This window comes from Lepidochelys kempii, chromosome 1 (assembly GCF_965140265.1).
Source record: "Lepidochelys kempii isolate rLepKem1 chromosome 1, rLepKem1.hap2, whole genome shotgun sequence".
Classification (NCBI taxonomy): Eukaryota; Metazoa; Chordata; order Testudines; family Cheloniidae; genus Lepidochelys; species Lepidochelys kempii.
The window spans coordinates 100,095,452-100,119,575 of NC_133256.1; the positions used below are offsets into that span (position 1 = coordinate 100,095,452).

General features: G+C 41.0%; 1 protein-coding gene across 2 annotated transcripts in view; it reads right to left on the minus strand.

The window, feature by feature from the left end:
* Positions 1–8,004: 8,004 nt before the first annotated feature.
* NALCN (sodium leak channel, non-selective) overlaps positions 8,005–24,124 on the minus strand; it is a 345,519-nt gene continuing 329,399 nt past the window's right edge. For both annotated transcript variants that reach the window (XM_073348939.1, XM_073348928.1), the window contains 10 exons: positions 23,849–23,917; positions 19,899–20,047; positions 18,996–19,089; positions 18,133–18,265; positions 17,361–17,476; positions 13,969–14,126; positions 13,148–13,298; positions 10,192–10,341; positions 9,538–9,655; positions 8,005–8,279 (listed from right to left, as the gene is read on the minus strand). In XM_073348939.1, coding sequence (XP_073205040.1) covers positions 8,086–8,279; positions 9,538–9,655; positions 10,192–10,341; positions 13,148–13,298; positions 13,969–14,126; positions 17,361–17,476; positions 18,133–18,265; positions 18,996–19,089; positions 19,899–20,047; positions 23,849–23,917 — 1,332 coding nt within the window. In that variant the 3' untranslated portion in view covers positions 8,005–8,085. The remainder of the gene's footprint in view (positions 8,280–9,537; positions 9,656–10,191; positions 10,342–13,147; positions 13,299–13,968; positions 14,127–17,360; positions 17,477–18,132; positions 18,266–18,995; positions 19,090–19,898; positions 20,048–23,848; positions 23,918–24,124) is intronic.

The window sequence follows — 24,124 nt, forward strand, 5'->3', positions numbered from 1 at the left end:
GAATTCTAGTGAGCTTCCTTTGTGTTGCAGAGCAATTGACAGGTTTCAGAGTAACAGCCGTGTTAGTCTGTATTCGCAAAAAGAAAAGGAGTACTTGTGGCACCTTAGAGACTAACCAATTTATTTGAGCATGAGCTTTCGTGAGCTGTAGCTCACGAAAGCTCATGCTCAAATAAATTGGTTAGTCTCTAAGGTGCCACAAGTACTCCTTTTCTTAGAGCAATTGAACAAATCAGGACAACCAACTTGTCCATCAACAATCTACATTTTGGGGCAAATTAATCCCTCCTGTAAAGAAATTGACCAGCAGAGACAGATTTGGCCTGCTGACTCTGAGCTCAGGGAGGTTGAGAAACCCATACCACCTGCTTGGGTTCCAGATGATAGTGGTTTGGGGAAGATTTCAGAGGAATTAGGAAAGTGCAGTCTGGATTGCACTTTAAACACAAAAAGAAAAGGAGTACTTGTGACACCTTAGAGACTAACCAATTTATTTGAGCATAAGCTTTCATGAGCTACAGCTCACTTCATCGGATGCATACTGTGGAAGATACAGAAGATGTTTTTATACACACAAACCATGAAAAAATGGGTGATTATCACTACAAAAGGTTTTCTCTCCTCCCACCTCACTCTCCTGCTGGTAATAGCTTATGTAAAGTGATCACTCTCCTTACAATGTGTATGATAATCAAGGTGGGCCATATCCAGCACAAATCCAGGTTTTCTCCCCCCCCGCCCTAAAACCCCTCCGCCCCAACAAACCCACTCTCCTGTTGGTAATAGCTTATCTAAAGTGATCACTCTCCTTACAATGTGTATGATAATCAAGGTGGGCCATTTCCAGCACAAATCCAGGGTTTAACAAGAACGTCTGAGGAAGGGGGAGGGGTAGGAAAAAACAAGGGGAAATAGGCTTGAATAGAGACTGGGAGTGGCTAAATCATTATGCAAGGTAACCTAAGGTAATTGTATCCAATCTGCAAATGAATTCCAATTCAGCAGTCTCTCCCTGGAGTCTGGATTTGAAGTTTTTCTGTTGTAATATTGCAACTTTCATGTCTGTAATCGCATGACCAGAGAGATTGAAGTGTTCTCCAAACCGATGAAGTGAGCTGTAGCTCACAAAAGCTTATGCGCAAATAAATTGGTTAGTCTCTAAGGTGCCACAAGTACTCCTTTTCTTTTTCCAAATACAGACTAACACGGCTGTTACTCTGAAACCTGTCATTATGCAAGGCACTGCATTTAGCTGTATGGAGTGGAAATCTATCAACTGCATGAAAAAACTTGTACAGATACAGACAGACATCATCTTCCTTTCCAAATGCAAACAGATGGACATTGTACCAAAAGGACTGACGGTAAAAAATCCATTACAATCTACATACCACACAGACTATGCTGACAGCTTGTGCAACACGCTCTCAAAGAAACTGCGGAACCACCTGATCAACATCCTCTACAGCAAACAGGGAAAGATTAAGAATGAGCTCTCAAAAATGGATACTCTCATAAAAAGCCAACCTTCCACACAAACTTCCTTGTGGCTGGACTTTACTAAAACTAGACAAGCCATTTACAACACACACTTTGCTTCTCTACAAAAGAAAAAGGACACTAAACTTTCTAAACTACTACATGCCACAAGGGGCCACAGCAATGGTTCCCTCAACCCACCCAGCAATATTGTTAATCTATCCAACTATACTCTTAGCCCAGCAGAAGCAGCTGTCCTATCTCGGGGCCTCTCCTTCTGCCCCTCCACCCCCACGAACATGATACAGTTCTGTGGTGACCTAGAATCCTATTTTCGACGTCTCCGACTCAAGGAATATTTCCAACACACCTTTGAACAACATACTAATCCACAGAGACCTCCCTACCAACACTACAAAAAGAAGGATTCTAGGTGGACTCCTCCTGAAGGTCGAAACAACAGACTGGACTTCTACATAGAGTGCTTCCGCCGACGTGCACGGGCTGAAATTGTGGAAAAGCAGCATCACTTGCCCCACAACCTCAGCCGTGCAGAACATAATGCCACCCACAGCCTCAGAAACAACTCTGACATCATAATCAAAAAGGCTGACAAAGGAGGTGCTGTTGTCACCATGAATAGGTCAGACTATGAACAAGAGGCTGCTCGGCAGCTCTCCAACACCACTTTCTACAAGCCATTACCCTCTGATCCCACTGAGAGTTACCAAAAGAAACTACAGCATTTGCTCAAGAAACTTCCTGAAAAAGCACAAGATCAAATCCGCACAGATACACCCCTGGAACCCCGACCTGGGATATTCTACCTACTACCCAAGATCCATAAACCTGGAAATCCTGGGAGCCCCATCATCTCAGGCATTGGCACCCTGACAGCAGGATTGTCTGGCTATGTAGACTCCCTCTTCAGGCCCTACGCTACCAGCACTCCCAGCTACCTTTGAGACACTACTGACTTCCTGAGGAAACTACAATCCATCGGTGATCTTCCTGATAACACCATCCTGGCCACTGTGGATGTAGAAGCCCTCTACACCAACATTCCACACAAAGATGGACTACAAGCCGTCAAGAACACTATCCCCGATAATGTCACGGCTAACCTGGTGGCTGAACTTTGTGACTTTGTCCTTACCCATAACTATTTTACATTTGAGGACAATGTATACCTTCAAATCAGCGGCACTGCTATGGGTACCTGCATGGCCCCACAGTATGCCAACATTTTTATGGCTGACTTAGAACAACGCTTCCTCAGTTCTCATCCCCTAATGCCCCCACTCTACTTGCGCTATATTGATGACATCTTCATCATCTGGATCCATGGAAAAGAAGCCCTTGAGGAATTCCACCATGATTTCAACAATTTCCATCCCACCATCAACCTCAGCCTGGTCCAGTCCACACAAGAGATCCACTTCCTGGACACTACAGTGCTAATAAACGATGGTCACATAAACACCACCCTATACCGGAAACCTACTGACCGCTATTCCTACCTACATGCCTCCAGCTTTCACCCTGACCACACCACATGATCCATTGTCTACAGCCAAGCTCTGCGATACAACCGCATTTGCTCCAACCCCTCAGACAGAGACAAACACCTACAAGATCTCTATCAAGCATTCTTACAACTACAATACCCACCTGCAGAAGTGAAGAAACAGATTGATAGAGCCAGAAGAGTTCCCAGAAGTCACCTACTACAGGACAGGCCTAACAAAGAAAATAACAGAACGCCACTAGCCGTCACCTTCAGCCCCCAACTAAAACCCCTCCAACGCCTCCAATCCATTATCAAGGATTTACAACCTATCCTGAAGGATGACCCAACACTCTCACAAATCTTGGGAGACAGGCCAGTCCTTGCCTACAGACAGCCCCCCAACCTGAAGCGAATACTCACCAGCAACCGCATACCATACAACAGAACCACTAACCCAGGAACCTATCTTTGCAACAAAGCCTGTTGCCAACTGTGCCCACATATCTATTCAGGGGACACCATCACAGGGCCTAGTAACATCAACCACACTATCAGAGGCTCATTCACCTGCACATCCACCAATGTGATATATGCCATCATGTGCCAGCAATGCCCCTCTGCCATGTACATTGGTCAAACTGGACAGTCTCTACATAAAAGAATAAATGGACACAAATCAGATGTCAAGAATTATAACATTCAAAAACCAGTCGGAGAACACTTCAATCTCTCTGGTCACGCGATTACAGACATGAAAGTTGCGATATTACAACAAAAAAACTTCAAATCCAGACTCCAGGGAGAGACTGCTGAATTGGAATTCATTTGCAAATTGGATACAATTAACTTAGGCTTGAATAGAGACTGGGAGTGGCTAAGACATTATGCAAGGTAACCTATTTCCCCTTGTTTTTTCCTACCCCGCCCTTCCTCAGACGTTCTTGTTAAACCCTGGATTTGTGCTGGAAATGGCCCACCTTGATTATCATACACATTGTAAAGAGAGTGGTCACTTTAGATAAGCTATTACCAGCAGGAGAGTGGGGTGGGGAGAGAGAAAACCTTTTGTAGTGATAATCACCCATTTTTTCATGGTTTGTGTGTATAAAAACATCTTCTGTATCTTCCACTGAATGCATCCGATGAAGTGAGCTGTAGCTCACGAAAGCTTGTGCTCAAATAAATTGGTTAGTCTCTAAGGTGCCACAAGTACTCCTTTCCTTTTTGCGAATACAGACGAACATGGCTGCTACTCTGAAACTTTAAACACAGATCTATGCTGCTGGGGTTCCAAAAGTATTGTTACACCAAGCAAAGCTTTGCTGCTGCTTTTATGGTTAATAGCCATCCTTTTCTGAAGCAATGACAGGAGCAATGTGGATTATTGCAAATAAAAAATAGAGCAGGAAAGCTCATCCTGATTTTGTGTCCTCAGAATTTTTCTCCTACAAAGAAAACACCCCACCTGGAGTACAATTCTCCTCTGACTGCTCAGAAGCTGCGATGCTGATCTTCATAAGTAGCCATTAGCTAATATAACATCAATTTCAGGCCCTTTCAGAAGTTCTGAGGTGATATTTTTTGAGGGGAATCTGCCAATGAGAAAGTCCACCTGGTCCTCACTGACTAACCTCTTTCCCCTGCTAGGTGCTCCATTATTGAATGTGATGGCTCGCTCCTATTCTTTAGTTATATAAGGAGGTTTTTCACCTGGTTTCTGACATCCCTGAATGTTAACGACTGACATATATACATTTCCACATCTCTGTAATTGTATCTGATTTCTTACATCTGTAACAGCAAAACTACATAAGAACAGCCATACTGGGTCAGACCAAAGGTCCAGCTAGCCCAGTATCCTATCTTCTGACAGTGATCCATGCCAGGTGCCCCAGAGGGAATGAACAGAACAGGTAGTCATCAAGTGATCCATCCCATGTCGCCCAACTAGGGTACAGACAACTGGATTCTGGCTTTTGCATTGTGGCTAACTCTTAATCTGCTTGTTTTCCTTGGATAGGCTTTAAAATGTTTGTTTCAGGGTAAGTGAGGAGGCCTTGGCTCCTCCAGTGATGAAATAATATTGATATAATTATCCACTGCAGGATTTCTTCGCCCTTCATCAGAAACATCTAGAATACTGGACTGGATGGACCACTGCTCTGATCTGCTATGGAAATTGTTAGGACTTAAATGCTACCACTGCTATTCTGCATGCATTTTAAATAAAATTACATGCTACTATGCAGCCAAGTAATATATGAGATAAGCACATCAAATAGTGTTATAATGAAAGTTTCGGGGATGGATCTGGCTTAATGCAACTCACTTTTATTAACAGAGTACTGTAGGCAAGGACAAAATGTTTGCCAGATTTTTTTTTTTAAAAAGAAGACTCGCAGTAACAATGATTCAGAAAGTTTCTGCAGTTAAATATATTATTGAAAATCAAGATTATATCTTTTATAAATCCAGTATTTATCAGATTGTCTAATATACAAAAGCTGAACTTCAAACTGACACAAAAGAGAACACAAAATACTGGCCTTGTCAAATATGTTTTGTAATTTTCTTAAATGTTTAGTCATAGTCTACTTTATAAACAATAGAATGCACATATTTGGTTACTTTAAATCAACAATGTACGTAAATTTTGACTAGTTTTAAACTCAAATGTACCACAGAACAGAATGAATACACCAAGCACAAATGTGTATATTATGACTCTTCGAGACTATTATGTTTAAAAAATATCTGTTCAACAGCACACAGAGAAATGTTGGTAGATGCCATGAAAACTATATTTTATGGTCAAAACTGAGTTTGCATCACTGGTGAAGGCATCAGTGAAAACAATACTGTCTTCTGATCATTCTACATTACTGTTTTGGCCAGAAAACACTGTAGAACATTGACAATTACCAGTTTTTGAAAGAAAATGTTACGTGTGGAGCCATACATTAACTGTGAGCCTCTCACGAGATCTCACATCAGGCCATGTTAGAGCAACCTATCATTTCCATAGGAAACAATGGTAGTGGAAAAGGTCTCAGCTATACTACAAAAACAATTGTGTTTGGGGCCCAGCTACAAAGCCTACAACTGCCAGTGTGTATCTGAGGAAAGGGCACACAATCCCCAGCCCATATATTTTAACAACCGTATATTGTGGAACCTACAAGATATGTGCCATTCGTGCTGCTTTTGGTCGCTTTTCTTTCCCATCCCTGTATTTGTATAGCATCAATCTATATTGAAAACTCTGGGAAACTGATGGATTCTCTTTTACTTATCTCTCAAGTGGTTAGCATTCTTGGTACTACACAAAACAAACCACCATCACATGTTAAAACATGATTTCCAAGACTAAAAGGGACCAAACCACTTTTTAACCATGTTATAGAATCATGATACAGCCTTGGGTTTGTCAGACTGGAGCATGAGTGATAACATGGTTAAAACTTGATTCACTCCTATCTAGATTGGTAAAAGTGAACTGTATTTTAAAAGTCTCAGAGTTGTAAAGAGCACCCCAACTTGCTATTTTATATAACACATCTACTGCTTCCCCTCTATCCATTCGGCCAGTAACCCAGTCAAAGAAGTAAGTTAGGTTGGTTTTGCATAATTTGTTCTTGACAAATCCATGCTGGCTATTCCTTATCACCCTATTATCCTCGAGGCACTTACAAATTGATTGTTTAATAAATTGTTCTGGTATCTTTCCAGATATTGACTTTAGGATGACAGGTCTATAAATCCCCATGTCCTCTTTGTTTCCCTTTTTAAAGTCAGGTACTATATTTGGTCTTCTTCAGTCCTCTGGGGCCTCCATGAGTTCTCGAAGATAATGATTGATAATGGTTCCAAGATTGCTTCAGCTAGTTTCTTAAGTACCTTAGGACTAATTTAATTTGGCCCTGCTAACTTGAATATATCTAACTTATCTAAATATTTTTTAACCTGTACTTTTCCTATTTTGCTTTGTGTTCCTTCCCCCCTTGTTAGAATATTAACTGCATTAAGTATCTGGTCACCATTAATCTTTTTAGTGAAGACTGAAGCGTAATAGGCATTAAACATCTCAGCCTTCTTGATATCATCAGCTCTCCTTCCTCACTATGTAGAGGACCTACACTTTCCTATGTCTTTCTCATGCTCCTAATGTATTTAAAGAACCTCTTCTTATGGCTGCTTATGTCCCTTACTAGGTGTAACTCATTTTATGCTTTGGCTTTCTGATTTTGTCCCTATATGGTTTTGCAATTCTTTTGTACTCCTCTTTAGCAATCCATCCAAGTTTCCACTTTATGTCGGATTTGTTTTTGTTTTCAGGTCATTAATGAAACATACCATGTGTAAATGTTTTTGCAAATTCTTAAATCATGTCATTTTTTGGCTGATTTCTTATGAAAATTGAACTCTTTACATAATTAACCAGAAGAAAAAAATACAATTTTTAAAAGCCAATCCATCATTTTCTGATTTTAAAATCAGCTATATTGTATTTGCATATTTAAGAAAATTACAAGAAAAAGACTAGACTTGAAATTCAGAATCTGTACTTTGTAAAAATACTGTGCCTTACCATGAACTCAGTGCTGACCTTTTTTAGGTCATTCATGAATAATAAAATCTTTCTGGAGAAATATTACTAGAATAGAACTGAGAGAAAATAAAAAGAAAATAAATGCTGTACTGTACAGTAATGTGCTGGCCATTTTCAGGTATGGTACAGGATGAAAAAATGCAGAAGTATATACCTGAATACAAATTTTTTGTTACAGCTACAGAATGTATGAAATCTTTCAATGCTCCATCTATGCTAAAGACAATAGAGACTCTGTGGCGTCATCAATACTGCCATAATATAGAGTCTTCCTAACATACAGTAATCATAATAGAGCTGAAATCGAACATACAGGTCTGTATTATGTTTTACATGGCAAAAGGATAAGCAGTTGAAAAATCCTATGACATTCATTTTAAATAAATCATATATCAATTATATCTCATTCAATTCAAACCCCAAGAAAATTGTTTTTATTTGAAATGGCTGTTGTTGCAATATGACTTAAGTTAGCCTCTTTTCTTGGTCAGATGTCAAGAAGATCCTCCCCACTCTCATCACTCTCCACAGTTAGTTGTCTTGTCCACCATTTCTTCACTTCTGATCCACAAGAAGCAGCATCTGACATAGGATTCATCTTGCATACAACAGATTTCATAGTTGTACGACCACCAAACCGCAGATTGACTGAAGACACTGAATGGCTGATTGGTTTGGGGGCTAGGAAATTAAATGGAAAACTACTTATTAGAGTACACATGCTTATTGAACTATTAAGTCGTAGAGCTTTTCTATATGAGAGATTTGGCACCAGTTTAAATAGACTGATTTAAAATAGATCTAGTTAAACTGGTGCAAACCCCCAATGTAGATGCACTGTGGGTTTGATCTTGCAAGGTGCTGAACACTCGGCCCTGATCCATCAAATCCTGGCCTTGACTTTATGTAGGTCAATGATCACATTGATTTCAATGGACTACTCATGATCTGAAAGTTAAACACATGCTTAAGAGCTTTAGTGGATTGGGGCCAGTGTGCTCAGCACTCTGCAAGATTTAACACTTGCTTGAATTAGTTTATCTTGTGCCATTAAATTACTGATCTAAGCTCAACCAGTGTATGCTAGTATATGCACATATGACTGACGTGCATCTTAAACAGAGGAATGGAGGAAGAAGGGCTAATGTGCCTCCTTCACATAAAATGATCCCAATACCATGCATGCACATAGGCCTGGGGCCCTATCCCCTTGAGTTGGTCAGCAGAGCTGGCCTGGCATGGGGATTGTGCACTTTTAAAGAGAGAAGAGGCACGATGGTAGCGTGTGCTTCTTTCGGCGCCTCCTACTCAATCCGCCCACCCACCCACCCAGCATGAGCATTGGCTTAAAAGACACTACCTGGCGCTTATTTTCTATTGTGATGTAGTCATTGTGATGACAACTTAAGCGTGCTTCCTGTTTATGAGTAAATAAACCTATCCAGGGCTGATTAAGCAGCTAGACAGAAGGCCAAGGAGTTTATCAATCCAGGATATGGTTAGTACCGAGGTGGAAGAGAGCATCACAAGCTGCTACAGTTATAATGAAATGTTTAATTAAGCTACTGTTATTTCATTTTATGTATTTCAATAGCACCCAAAATGTGCTAGATGCTGTACAGGAAGGCACAACTCCAGCATACCAATCAAGTGGTCAGGGTGGTGACTGATCACATCTTCATAATGTCATATTTTTAAAATCTTGAGGGCGCGGAGGGACAGTTTCCTCTTAGAAGGCTCGGAGGGCAAACCACTCCAAAGTGGGTAGGGCAGGGCAAAGAGGAGGAAGGACCATGGACCAGCTTCCCCTCCCCTCTGCATTTTCTCCATCTGGGGCCTGTGTGTAGACAGTCTGACCCTTTTAAAACAGCCTCTTATCAAGCTGCATTCCAAGGGGTGCTTTGGTATTTATATATTTTATTTTATGGTTTTCACTTACCTGATGGCAAACGCCATTGTCCGAATTTCCGTTGAGGCTTCCCACCATCTGTAGAGTCCTGCCGATACCCGCCCCTGTCAGAAAGCGTTGGACTAAGGAGCTGCTGCTGGCTACTTGTCTGAATGGAGCAAAACTAAAATTCAGTGACCTTCATTATGGCTGCCTATGGCATGGCCATGCCATTGTAACAAACACTTTGAAAGGTCTCTATTTCCCAGCCTACTAAAGAAACATGCGCTCACTTTACACTTTTATTTTTTTCCCTGCAGTCTGTTTTCTGGTTCCTTACTGCCCCCCACTCCCCCGCCCCCCAAGTCTACAAATTAACAGAAAAAATAATTGGGCTGGAGCGTATGATAAAATTCCACAGAAGTGCTCATGGGGGTAGGAAAGCTTTCTCAGGATCCCATGGGGGAGCCCCCCTCTCCCATGTTGCATACCTCCCTGGATATAGAATCCAGGTCTTCTGATTCCCTGTCCAGTGCCCCTTAGACCATGCTGCATTTATAACCGAATGTCAACGTTTTAAACATACGCTGTTTTAATTTTTTTCAATAAAAATGATATTAAAAACATTAAAAAGAATTTTGCTGTGACAAGCTCAAGTATAATTCTTGATTAGTATCAACAACAATAATTTGCATACGCCTGTACCTCTGGCTGTGCATTGTTATCTTGATTATTAGCATTCATATCTTCACTTGGCTGTGTTGTCTCAATGCTGGGTGGATTCAGAAATCGGCTCAATTCCTGCTGTTGACTCTCTCGTAGACTATGGATAATGCTACATGACTGCTGCTGTTTCTATCAAAATATATTTATGTCACCAAAAGGAAAAAAGAAACTTCCCTCTCAAAGACTTTTGTTCCTTGATTTTTTAAATTTTTAAAAAATCCCTCTAAATACTGAATACTTCTAACAATGTTGAGTGGCTGGTATGGATTCCAAATTGTTCCATGTTTTCTGTAAATCTACATAGACCCCCCCCATCTTCACTATTTAAATATAGAGAAATCTGTCTCTGAAATCTACGGGCTTGAGATGTAGGAATTACTCGGTGAAATCTATGTTCTGTGGCATGCAGGGGCTCAGACTAATTGATCAGACTTGTGCCTTTTGGACTTAAAATATATCTATGCCGTAAGAGACCACCCAAAGAGCCAGCAAAAACAAAACTCTGACTTACTAGCAATGATCTTTATGGGGTTGATCAGAAGCCCGTTGAAGGCAATGGAAAGAATCCCATTGATTTCAATGGGCTTTGGATCTAGCCCCAAATAAGGGTGAATAAAATGATCACGGAAGCCTTAGGAATATTTTACAGTGTGAATTTTTTGTTGGAAGTTATTATTGTAACAGTGCCAAAAATCTGCTGGGTTCTTTATAGTACCAACAGAAAAATGTAGCCTCTGCACTAAAATCTTACAATCTAATTTAGTTTTAAATTAAAATAAATGGTCCTTGGAGAAGGCTTCATTGTGCTGTATGGTTTTAACATGCCACTTGCTTGATAATTAATAAGCCAATTTGAAAATATATAAAAAGCTTATATTAAAAAATATTTTGCAATTCTACTGAAGTTAGTAAAAGGTTCATGTAACAGGTAATGGTCTGATTCATATTGTAAAAGTGAAATGCAAAATTTACTTTTATAGATTGTAATTCAATATGATAATGAATTGAGCAATTAGGCTGAACAAAATCAAAACTGAGAGATAAGATTAATTTAACAACAGCTACAACTGGAGTTGGGACAAAAATAGAAAAATTAGTCTGAAAAGGAACCATTTATCTGAATATCCCTGGGAATTTGTTGTTTCAGATAAAATGAAAGCTGTATATCGGGTTTTGGTTATACAAAATTACAAAGGAGCAAGAGGCAGAGTCTACAATTCCCTGGTGTACTCAAATCACAAAATTTTCACGGCAACATTACAGATTGTCATGGGGAACTTTCCTACTATAATTTTGGCCAAGGTCCTTTTTTTTTTTGCCAAAAAACCCGGGACTAACTCAGTGGCAAGATTATGACTAGTCCAAACGTTCTAAGCATTCTGGGCCTGATTTTCACAATGACAGAAACCCAGGGCTTTATATACAGGGATGGATACAGGAGGGCCAGGGAGCAGTGGGAGAGTGCTAGAGGGGAAATACATAAGCTCAAGGCTAATGAAGGTGTGGTTCCCAGTAGTCAATTAAGGCCCTGTTAGGAACCTAATAAAACCCCCTCCATCAGGCAGACAGAGGAGGAGGAGGAAGAAGGACTGGAGCTTGGAGGTATGGTGAGAAATCTGGAAGACCTCAGCTTTGAAGTAAGGGAGACCCTGCCCAGCAGGACAGGGAGACTCCCTTCCCCCCAGCACCTAAGGACCAAGGGTAACCCCACCTAAGGGGGAACGAGGGTGAGAAACCCACTGGGGTTGAGAGGGGCTGGGACTCAGAGCAAGGAGCAAACCCAGACTCCTCCCCCGCTTCCCTCCTCTACCCCCTTCCCAGGCTAGTAGCGGGGCCCTCGGCACCCAAGAGCAGGGGCAAAGGGTGGCATCTTAGCTTCCCGCCAAGAAAAGCGCAGGACCCACCAGACTAAAATCAGCCATCTTGCCACAGTACCTAATTTACACATGCACATAGATACATGTTTGTGCGTTGAAATATACAAACTGGCCTTTTGTGTATGTAAATAACGTATTTTCACACAGTCTCTGTAATGGTACATGCAAATTAGGCTTCAGAATATACACTACATTTGGGTCTTCTTTGCGGATTGTCGTACCACTCTCATTGGGGGGGATCTCTTTGGCAGTGATGGAGACCCTTGGCTGGTGGTAGGGGCAGCTAACACGATGATCTTCCGCCTGAATAGCTATCCAAGATGGAGTGGCAGTGGCAATGAAAATATCAGCAGTACAAATGCCAGAAACTAGCACTCTCTTTAACCTCTAGCAGGTTGTTTAGAAGAGTCCACAATCCTGCACCATTGAAGATGGTAGGCATTTTGCTATTAACTTCAATGAGAGCAAGGCTGCGCCCCACAAAGACCTTTCCCTAAACAATGTATCCCTTGCTTTATTCATTTGGCCTTGTCTGCTGCAGAGCAGGTCACACAGGTTTCCTGCTGTGTAAGGAAAGGGGATTTGTTGGCAGGAAAACAGGTTTTGCCTGCAAACTTTGTGGAGGTTACTGATTCTGTGAATGTAATTGTCTGTACTACGAAGACTATACCGGCATAGCTAGGTCAGCATAGATATGCTGGCATAACCCCGTAGTGCAGACACAGCCTATACCAATGGAAGGAGGTTTCCCATTCGCGTCAGACCACCGCCTCCTCAAAGGAAGTTAGCTACACTGATGGCAGCATTTTTTTCTTGACATAGTTGCATCTACACGAGGGATTTGACTGGCATAGCTATGTCGGTCTGGGCTGTGTTTTTTTTCACGCCCCTGGCCTACGTCAACCTAACTTGTAAGTATAGCCCAAGCCTGATTTTTCCACGGATACATATTTTCCCCACATAGCTTGTAATGATGGCTACAGAGTAAACGAGGCAAAGTGAGAGGAAACTGACTGGTTCAGTTCACTGAAAGCACTCGCTGTTTTCGCTTCACTTACTGCTCTGATACGCTTTAAGCATTTCTTCAGCCACATGCGTATGGTTTGTTTGGCCACTTCTTCTTCTATCGTGTACTCTAGTTGTTCCCTGGCAAGAAGCTCTTCCAGTTGAAGACTTTTCCGGATATCAACAGACCTGTATGACAGCATGCTAGAAGAAACACACAAATAAACAGTATTTTTAAAAAGCCAATGTACTTACCTATATCATCATTAACAGTGTTACACTTTTAAAATCTCAATGCAAAAATGTCAAACGTCGGCACCCACAGTAAATTTATAGAGCTAGCTAAATAAAGATGAAGGGAAGATCTACTGGTGCTCAGCACAACTGAAAATCAAGCCACCTATATTTAGGTGCCCAAATATGGATTCAGGTGCTTAACTTGAGGCACCCATGTTTGAAAATTCAGTTTCTTTCCCCTGTTTATGCTGCCTGTTTACCTTTTTGCATTTTTTCTCATCTGGGACAATGTAATTATTGGAGGAGACTGAGTTTCACTTTTGGTTACAGTCAATTTTACTGTCAGGTTTTCACCTGTGCATTGTTTGGATTTACAAACACAGCAAGGGAATGTTAATTTAAAAACAATTGTTTCAAGTGGGAATTTAGAAAGCTCATGAAGACATTTCTCTAGGACTTAGATTTTCTACTGTAAAAATTAATTTAGGGGAAAACTCTAATATTTGGTTTAAATTTAAGCAGAGAGTACCGCTTTGACACAAGCTTGTATCCCCAACTCATTTTTTCAGTCTTATGTATAACATTTTGTCTGCAGAGAAACATGTTACAACAAACATAAAGGAAAAGCCCACCATACCTCAATACGTCATGGAAAGTGACATCTCCACCATTATGCAGCCTCTCCATTTCATAGCACATGTGCTTGAACAAAAGTTTGTCCTTGTCCAGATCTACCTCCAACCTCCCACGCAGCAACCTCAGCAGAAACTTCACACGGAAGGTAGGGATTACCCCCTAGGTAAGATTGCATCATAGCTGGTTAATTATGGCTACCTTATAAATAAGTCAGAGGCTCTATTTGATGCTGTTTCTCTAAAGTGACACAGATGCTATTTCTCCAAAGACCCTTGGGGTATGTCTACACTGCAGCTAGGAGTGTGTCTCCCAGCCCAGGCAGACAGACTAATGCTAGCTTGGCTCGAGCTAGCACGCTAAAAACAGCAGGGTGGAGGTTGCGGCTCCGGTAGAGACTCGGGCTAGCTATCTGAGCACAGGACCACGAAGTTGGGTGGGCTTCAGAGCCTGAGCTGCAGTGTGAACAGCAGTGCCCACACTGCTAGCTTGAGCCCTGTTAGGGCGAGTCTGTCTAACCAGGTGGGGATGCTCGTTCCCAGCTGCGGTGTAGAGGTACCCTTTGACTTACATGGGGCCAGGATTGTACCAAGGGCAGTGCAACTGAACAATGCACACATAAAGGGGCTTATCTTCAGCTGGTGTAACTTAGCAATAGCTCCATTGAAGTCAGTGGACTATCCTGATTCAAACAAGCTGAGGATCTGGCCCATATATTTTGCCATTCATTTGTAATGGGAATTGCATATCCAAACAGGTGGCTTTGAACATCAGCCCTGACATTTTTATTTCCTGAGAATTAAACCTTTGGCCTAGAGTCATTTATTAGGAATAAAGTCAGCTAGATTTCTAAACATTCACAGGTGTGTGCCACTATGCCTGTTATGCAGCTGCCCCATCATGTGTGTATACAGCGGTTTATAAGTAGTATGGCCTCTTGCTTTTCCATGAGCTTCTACTCCAAGATGTAACCAACATACAAACTTCTTGAGGTGTTTGTGGCAACTATTTTGAGACTGGTTGTTGATAAAGAACTAGGAGTGAAAACATTTTCTCCAAAATTTGCAGAATCAAATAGTTCTCTTTGAACATTATGTTCTGTAACTTTTTTATTATGGGAAGGGATGTAAGTCCTTTGTTATACAAGGTCCCACATCACAACACTCTCTTCTCAGCCCTAGGATGTAGCACTATGAGCCCTGCCAGCCCTGCAAACACAGGACAAGGACTTCAATCCCCACACAGCAATCTGCTGCCACTAGTCCAGTGGTGGGAAACCTGCGGCTGCAGGAAGCCGCGGGCCACAGGGACGTGCTGGCCACCACTTCCCGCAGCTCCTGTTGGCTGGGAATGGTGAACTGTGGCCAGTGGGAGCTATTGGGGGCCATGCCTGCAGATGGTCAATATCAGCAAAATGTCTCACGGCCCGCAATCAGATTACCCTGATAGGCCGCAGGTTACCCATGACCACACTAGACCATCAGCTGATCTCAGCACACTGTAGTTCATATTCAAAATTGTTTGAAGTAATTCAGTGATGGGATAAGTGAACCATTCATAGTTTAATTCCTGTTGGTACCCAAACCTCTAAGTTGTTCCCATACCCAGGCCCTCTCTCTTTTTCAGCTGGGCCATTCTGAAGATAGGAAATGTAACTATGTGTATCTCTGACCCTAGGTTGAGGGGACAACTCCTGTGCTGCCTGGAGGGAAAGGACTATGACCCAAAGCCTGTAAAGACCTATACACATGCTTAACTTTACTACTGAATGTAGTCCCTGGGAGCAAAGTTAAGCATGCACATATGTGTTTCAAGGATCAGGGCCTATGTGAAATGCAACATCTCATGTTCATTGTTCTTTTGTGAACCTGGGTTGATGTTAAAAAAAAAGAAATCACAAAATCCTCCTGTGATGTTGCACCCTATAATGCTTTATAGAAATATACTTATGAATGTAAATATGACATAACTGTTTTATGCTATATATGCCATGTAACATATCTTTGCAAAGGTTATATTCTACTGAATGTATTCATCCTATTCGTATGCATGTATAATTTTTATATCTGAGGTTATGAGCATTGGCTCTATGCTTGTATTTAAAGTGTTTGCTGTAGAAAGCACCTAAGGCAGATTTGGTCAACATAGTGTGAAGGGGTTATTCAAGTAATTGGGAGTACTTGGCCAGCAATGGACCTTAATAGACGTTAATCCACTTCTGAGCTTTCCTGGGAACGGTTGGGCTAACATGGCGTCGGCCTGTAAAGAACTGAATCATGCATGGACATGTGACTTGCCCATGTGACTCCAGAACTCCACCTTGTAGCTATAATTCTACACAGGGGGAGAGAGGGGTTTCCACACACAAGAGGGAGGCTATAGAAGCCCCTGGGAAACCCCTCCATTTTGTCTTCGGCTGGCTCAAGAGATAGCCGGTCCACCCCAAAGGATGCCTGAAAGAAATTGGAACAATGGACAGTAACTACAGGGGTGTGAGTGATTGCTGGATCCAGACTAGCAGGAGGCTGGTTTATCAAAGAAGCTTATTGGAACATCTCTGAGGGTGAGATTTACCTGCATTTAGTTTCCTACAGTATTAGGCTTAGACTTGCGTGTTTTATTTTATTTTGTTTGTTAATTTACTTTGTTCTGTCTGTTATTACTTGGAACCACTTAAATCCTACTTTTTGTATTTAATAAAATCACTTTTTACTTATTAATTAACCCAGAGTATGTATTAATACCGGGGGGAGAGAGGGAAGGCAAACAGCTGTGCATCTCTCTCTCTAAGTGTTGTAGAGGGCAAAGAATTTATGAGTTTACCCTGTATAAGCTTTATATAGGGTAAAACGGATTTATTTGAGGTTTGGACCCCATTTGGAGCTGGGTATCTGAGTGCTGGAGATAGGAACACTTCTTAAGCTGTTTTCAGTTAAGCCTGCAGCTTGTGCAGGTCGTAGTTCAGACTTGGATCCGTGTTTGCAGCAGGCAAGTGTACCTGGCTCAAACAAGGCAAGGTACTGACATCCCAAGCTGCCAGGGAAAATGGGCTCAGAGATAGTCTAGGCACATCAGGTGGCAGTCCCAAAGGGGTTTCTGTGATCCAACCCATCACACCCTCTATACCAAACTCACTCTGACTCTAGATGGGTTTGAGGCTCAGTGGGTTAGCACAGCCCACTGTCTGTTTTCCTAGTAATACATTTTTTGAGGAAACAATGCAGCAGATTTACTTAGCTCATAAGTTCTTTGGGGGCAGGGACTGTCTTTTTGTTGTGAGTTTGTACAATGTCTAACAGAATGGGGTCCTGGTCCACAACTGTGGATATTAGGCATTATGGTAAAACAAATAATAATAAAAGTACCGAGTGCAGTGCTTATTGTCAAGAATCTTACCTCTCTTTTGTCATCAACCATATTCCATATAATCTGAAAATGTCTAAGATCATTGTAGCTTAAAAGTTGGTCTTCTTCAGTGGAGTAAAACAATGAGAAATTCTCCACAATGATCGCTACAAAACACATAAATTAAACATAGTATAAGACTAGCCTGTCAGTACTTTCCAACAGTTATACATTACTTAGAGATAATGTATTTCAGCATGAACTGAATTTTCACATGTGGCTGTAACAGCAGCAACCTATGGGCAACCCTGGTGCTAATGCACCCCCATATTGTGTCTTTTTGTTGTGCTCAAATTTGAAAATTTGGTCCTTAAATCTTAAATAGGGGCCTAATCTAATGCCCACTAAATTCAACTGGAAGATTCTCATTTGCTTCAGTGGGAGTTGGAATATCAGGCCTATAAAATATAAACTGGAGAGTAGACTAGCTCTGGAAAAATGATTTCCTTTGTACAGCTCTCATCTACGTTTTCATTTTCAGACCTCATCAAAAGACATTTTCGTATTTAGCGTTAACAGCCAGCAATTTAAAATAAAGGTTAGAAACATGCAACATACCAGCCAAGTATCTGAAAACATCAGACCATTATAACATTAACTTGAGGGCATTTAACAATTTCTTTTTATTGAGAGAGTTTAAAAAAATGTTACAGTTGATATGGCCTACAATGTAAGGCCTGTTCTAGATGAGGCACCCAGATCTAAAGGCACTTCACCCATGTTCTAAGATAACTATTTTTCATATTCAATACTTGTTGCTCACCTACAAGCAAATTTAGCATTATGTATGCAATGATGACATAAAAGGAACAGAAATACATCAGAGCCCCAGCATAATTTCCACAATCTGTCTTCCAGTATGTGCTGTTATCTGGAGTACAAAAAGGAGGCTGAACCTTCAAAACAAAACAGTAAATAATTAAATCAACAAAATAGGCAAGGGATTACTTATCGGTCTGCAGTTAACATAACTATATTTTGGTAACTATATTTTGGGAAAATAATAAAAATAATAAGGCACCTCAGACCAATGTAGGTTTTGTGGAGAAATACCACATTTGGGGGAAAGGAGGAAATATTTCTCTGTTATTTTAAATGGTAGTTGCTGAAAGCAGCTCAGAGCTTGACCTGGAGGTGATGGATTAGTGGGCAGAGTGAAGGTGAGGCAGATCGAAGATGCACGATGAATCCCTTTAACACATTTCTGCAATTACCCCCATATAGGAGAATGGGTATATATTACTACAGCAAAACAGCAACCAGTGGCAATGAAATGTTATGACACATGTTTAACAAACAGCAATCACTCCCATGAATTCAAGACAGGAAGTGAAGAACACCTTATCCAATGTAACTGAAACATGGGGAGGGGGGTGAGGGGAGGAAGAGATTTTATGTTAGGAAAAATAAAATGATGCTAACTGAATTTGGGCCAGGACATCAAGATTAATGTTCTTATGAAGTGTCCCAGGGTACTTCATTTTAAGGTCAGATTTATCTAAAGGACGATGGCACCATCAACAACACAGTGCTTCTTTGTACCAAGCCAGAGCACTGGATACAGAGTCAGAGGAAATTGCGCAACCAGTTTCTTCTCTGTTTTATATGTGATTGTATTGTATTTACCATGCAGTCATGCATAATCTTGTTCCAGTCTTCCCCAGTAACTATTCTGAAGAGTACAGTAATAGCCTTGCCAGCTGATGAAAAGTTTGCATGCCTGTTTTTTTAAGCAAAAAGAGGGAAAGAGCAGCTCAGATGTCAGAAATAAAATCTTGGCAATATAAACACATGCAACTTTCTGGAGAATTATTTTGCTGTGCATTCAACAAGTAAAAAAAAAAAATCATTTGTATTTTCTATTATTCTTACCTGAGCCTGTATTGTTGGTAGAACTCAGAGAATAATTTGCAAACGTATTCACTAAATAATTTATGCTATTAATTTAATAGGGATTTAGAAGCCGGACTTCAGCCACCCAGTTTTGAAGAATTTGGCTAATATCTTATCAAGTAATAAAAGCTCATTTGGGGCCATATCCTGCCCCAGGCCTTCATCTTATTTGTGCCCCTTCTGTGGTGCAAAGGGACGGAGAGATGTCCTTGGGTTATGTAGGGTAATTCCCAGGTGACGTAAAGCTTATGTAGCTGGCTCACTCTCACTCCGTTCGAGGTGTCGGGACCATTTCTGGAGGAGCCAAGGGTGTGAGCAGGTGTAGGTGTAGCACAGTGTTCCAGCAACCTCGGCGAGTGGAACAGTCCTTTTGGGATTGTTCCAGCTGGTACAAAGAAGAGCAGCCATTAGCCTTCTCTGTATTACACTGGGTGTCTGTTTAGTCCCAGGATTTGGGGAATGGGAAGGTGGCTTAGAGCCTTCTATCATTCGCTGTCAGCTGCGTGCCACTCAGCTAGACCTAGAGATCTGGCTCCTGGTTGCTGACATAAAACCAAACGAAAATTTGTGCTCAGTAGATGGCAATATTTTATTTGGCTGTTCAAAACCTTCCACAAAGGGAAGCAAATATTGTACCTGTTAATGTTCTCTCCATATTTTACTGTGCCAAATAAAACTACTCCAGCAAAAGCATAACAAAGAAGCAGTAAGAACATTCCCACAATGATGAAGAAACTCTTATACATGCTGACAACCACAGTCAGCAGCAGCATTTTCAGTGTCACCTGGAAAGGCAGAGAGGAAACACAATTCATGATACTATTAAACAACAGAAATAAAGGAGACTTTAACACATTTGTAACTTTAAATCTTGTAATGACTGTTTTTCTACTTGGGAAAACAGATAGGCTGGTGTGCCAGTCCAGTAGTTTAGTGGTAGCTCCGTGAAATATGACACCGAGAGTCTGAGTTTGGAACAACACTTGGTCTCTTGTTCCAGGGTTTATGGCAGTGGATCTCAACCTTTCCAGACTACTGCACTCCTTTCAGGAGTCTGATTTGTCTTGAGTATTCCAAGTTTCATCTCACTTAAAAACTACTTGCTTACAAAATCAGACATAAAAATACAAAAGTGTCCCAGCCACACTATTACTGAAAAATTGCTTACTTTCTCATTTTAGCATATAATTATAAAATGAATCAATTGGAAAATAAATATTGTACTTGCATTTCAGTGTATAGTATATAGAGCAGTGGAAACAACTCATTGTCTGTACGAAATTTTAGTTTTTACTGATTTCGCTAGTCCTTTTTATGGAGCCTGTTGTAAAACTAGGCAAATAGCTAGATGAGTTGATGTATCCCCTGGAAGACCTCTGTGTACCCCCATGGGTACCTGTATCCCTGGTTGAGAACCACTGGTTTATGGTAATCAGTAAAGGATTTCACTGGAGATTTAAAGAAACCCATCTATCTACAAGAGCAAACTCTAGCCAACCAGAGAGACTATGACGTAACACTCAGCACAGATTGATTAAACTATTTTAATTTCTTACACAAGTCAGCCTGTTGTGTCCAAACAGAGACAAAGAGGCACAATACAGCAAAATGTAGAGAAAATGGAAGCTATATGATATTTTGGCATCATGGCAGAATTATTACCTTAGGTTGAATTAATTTCAAAAATATTTGGACACTGCAGGAATGTCTTTTTATTTACAGGGGAGGTGTAACAATTTTCATCAGAATCATGACAAAGCTGACAAATCATGTTAACTTTTTTCCATCACACTACATCATAGCCATAACTTAATGGGACTGATAAAGCTTTTAACACGAAAGCCTAAATAACTAGGTTAAGGGCTTGAAAAACAATCTATAATCCTTCAAAAAGCTTTGATGGAAATGACCAGGTCTGGTTGTATAAGAGAACCAAGAGTTTTTCACTTGACTTCCAAGGCTCTCCATGCTCTGTGTGGTTAGACGGGGGCAGACTTTTTTCTTTGCTGAACAGACTCTGCGACTTACCTATTATTAAACCTTTTAGTCCTAATACAGAATTAATTTCCTTGACTGCAGTTACTCTAATATGACTTATGTCATAGAAAATGTTTGGATAAAGTGTGGATACTGTTTGGAGAAGCTTTGCCACAACAGAATGCATAGTATTACCACTTACTAAAGAGATACATTTGTTCTCTGCATAGGTAGCTGTCAGTTACACCTGCTGTCTGTTACACTGGTGTAAATTTACATACCAGGTAAATTGAAAGTAACTCCAATGGAACTACTCTTAATTTATACCAATGAATCTGAGAATTTCGCCCAACATCTTTATTTTACTGAGCACGAATCCCTTATTTAGATAAAATATAACGTGCGAGATAACACTAGAAATGGACCTGCACTGTGCAGGATGGAGCTTCCGCATGTGGAGAGCAGTACAACAAGATGAGCACATCACCCCATACCCTGCTTTCTTGTGGAGAAAATAAATAAAAGAAAATAAAAATAACACACACACATCGCAGCACATTGAAAAAGCAATGGTTACAAATACCGAAAAGGGCACAGTATATATTCACGGCTTTAGATGGCAATAATTTTAAATGAAGTTGTGTCTTGGTTACCTTTTTGATGCCAAAAAATGTACATCATTTCCAATAACTATAATTTATTTCTGATATGTATTTCATCTTTATAAAATGTGTGGTATCCAATGCAAAGTTTGTCATGTTGGGTGTCTTCGGAAGACTCATGAGGCACTGAGCATGGTTGTTATAGTGATGTTATAGTAATTGTTACAGTAATGTTATAGGTTATAATTTCATGTATATAGTTATGAGACTGGTTTCAGAGTAACAGCCGTGTTAGTCTGTATTCGCAAAAAGAAAAGGAGTACTTGTGTCCATTTATTCTTTTACGTAGAGACTGTCCAGTTTGACCAATGTACATGGCAGAGGGGCATTGCTGGCACATGATGGCATATATCACATTGGTGGATGTGCAGGTGAACGAGCCTCTGATAGTGTGGCTGTTATTAGGCCCTGTGATGGTGTCCCCTGAATAGATATGTGGGCACAATTGGCAACGGGCTTTGTTGCAAGGATAAGTTCCTGGGTTAGTGGTTCTGTTGTGTGGTATGTGATTGTTGGTGAGTATTTGCTTCAGGTTGCGGGGCTGTCTGTAGGCAAGTGTAAAGAGTTGTCACTTTGGATGGGCTATCATCAGCAGGAGAGTGAATTTGTGTGGGGGGGTGGAGGGTGAGAAAACCTGGATTTGTGCTGGAAATGGCCCACCTGATGATCACTTTAGATAAGCTATTACCAGCAGGACAGTGGGGTGGGAGGAGGTATTGTTTCATATTCTCTGTGTATATTTAAAGTCTGCTGCAGTTTCCACGATATGCATCTGATGAAGTGAGCTGTAGCTCACGAAAGCTTATGCTCTAATAAATTGGTTAGTCTCTAAGGTGCCACAAGTACTCCTTTTCTAGTTATGAGACTGAAAATGTATCCTCATGGCTTAAAGCAAGCCCAGGCAAAAACTCTCCAAGAACAGAGAGACAGTTCACACCTCATCAGGGCATGTATGGGACAAACCCAGCCCAGCCTCACAGGAACAAAGGACGCTGGCCTAGACAGCAACAAAAGAATCTGTTGGACTCTTGAGGGAGTCACCCCCCCTTCGGTCACTTTGGAACTGAGATGAGGTAATGCTCATCTGACTCTGAAGTGGGGGAGGCAAAGCCAAGAGAGAAGAAAGAACATATAAAAAGGAGACACATTTGCCATGCTCTGCCTCTCTCTTCCACCTACATCTACAGACACCACCACCACCAAGTAACTGAAGCGCTGATCAAAGGGGAGTGCCTGGATGAAGAGCAGCCAGCCAGCCTGTGGTGAGAAGCATCTAAGTTTGTAAGGGCACTGAAAGTGTTAAGATCAATTTAGAATGTGTTTTGCTTTTATTTCAGTTGACCAAATCTGACTTGTTATTTTCTGACTTATAATCACTTAAAATCTATCTTAATAGTTAATAAATCCGTTTGTTTATTTTACCTGAAGCAGTGCGTTTGGTTTGAATCATGTCAGAGACTCCCCTTGGGATAACAAGCCTGGTACATATACATTTCTTTGTTAAACTGACGAACTCACATAAGCTTGCAGCATCCTGCAGGCATAACTGGACACTGCAACATGGAGGTTCCTAGGGTTGTGTCTGGGACCGGAGATATTGGCTAGGGTCATTTGGTTGCACAATCCAAGGAGCAGCTTAGATGCCAGAGGCTGTGCATGAACAGCCCAGGAGTGGGGGTTCTCACAGCAGAGCAGAGTATGGCTGGCTCCCAGATTCAAGGATTGGAGTGATCTAGCAGATCACCAGTCCGGATAACACCAGAGGGGAACGTCACAATGTAATACACCTAAAACCCTGATATTTTAAGTGAAGCATATAAAATGGAGACTTACAGCAGCAGTACACAAAATGGAGACCTATAGAGTGTACTGTAGAAAAGCAAAGTGATAAATCTTTTAATCTATGCATAAGCATTGTATTGACTGTAATTCCTGATTTGTACTTACATGTTTCCCACAAATGGAGAAGAACCTGAAGACAATTACACATGCACCCATCATATACGTGTATGCATTCTGAAATTTAAACACAAGTAGACTTCATATACAGTGTCCCGCAGTGATCTCTCAAATGATCAGTTTTTCTCCATGAATCTCTCTTTGAAATATACAGTGCAATCAGCATTTTTTAAAAAGTAATGAAACAGAAACTGGTACCACCAATATTTCAACAACAAATGCTGAACAATAATAAATTAACAGAAAAAGCGGTGCCACTTCAAA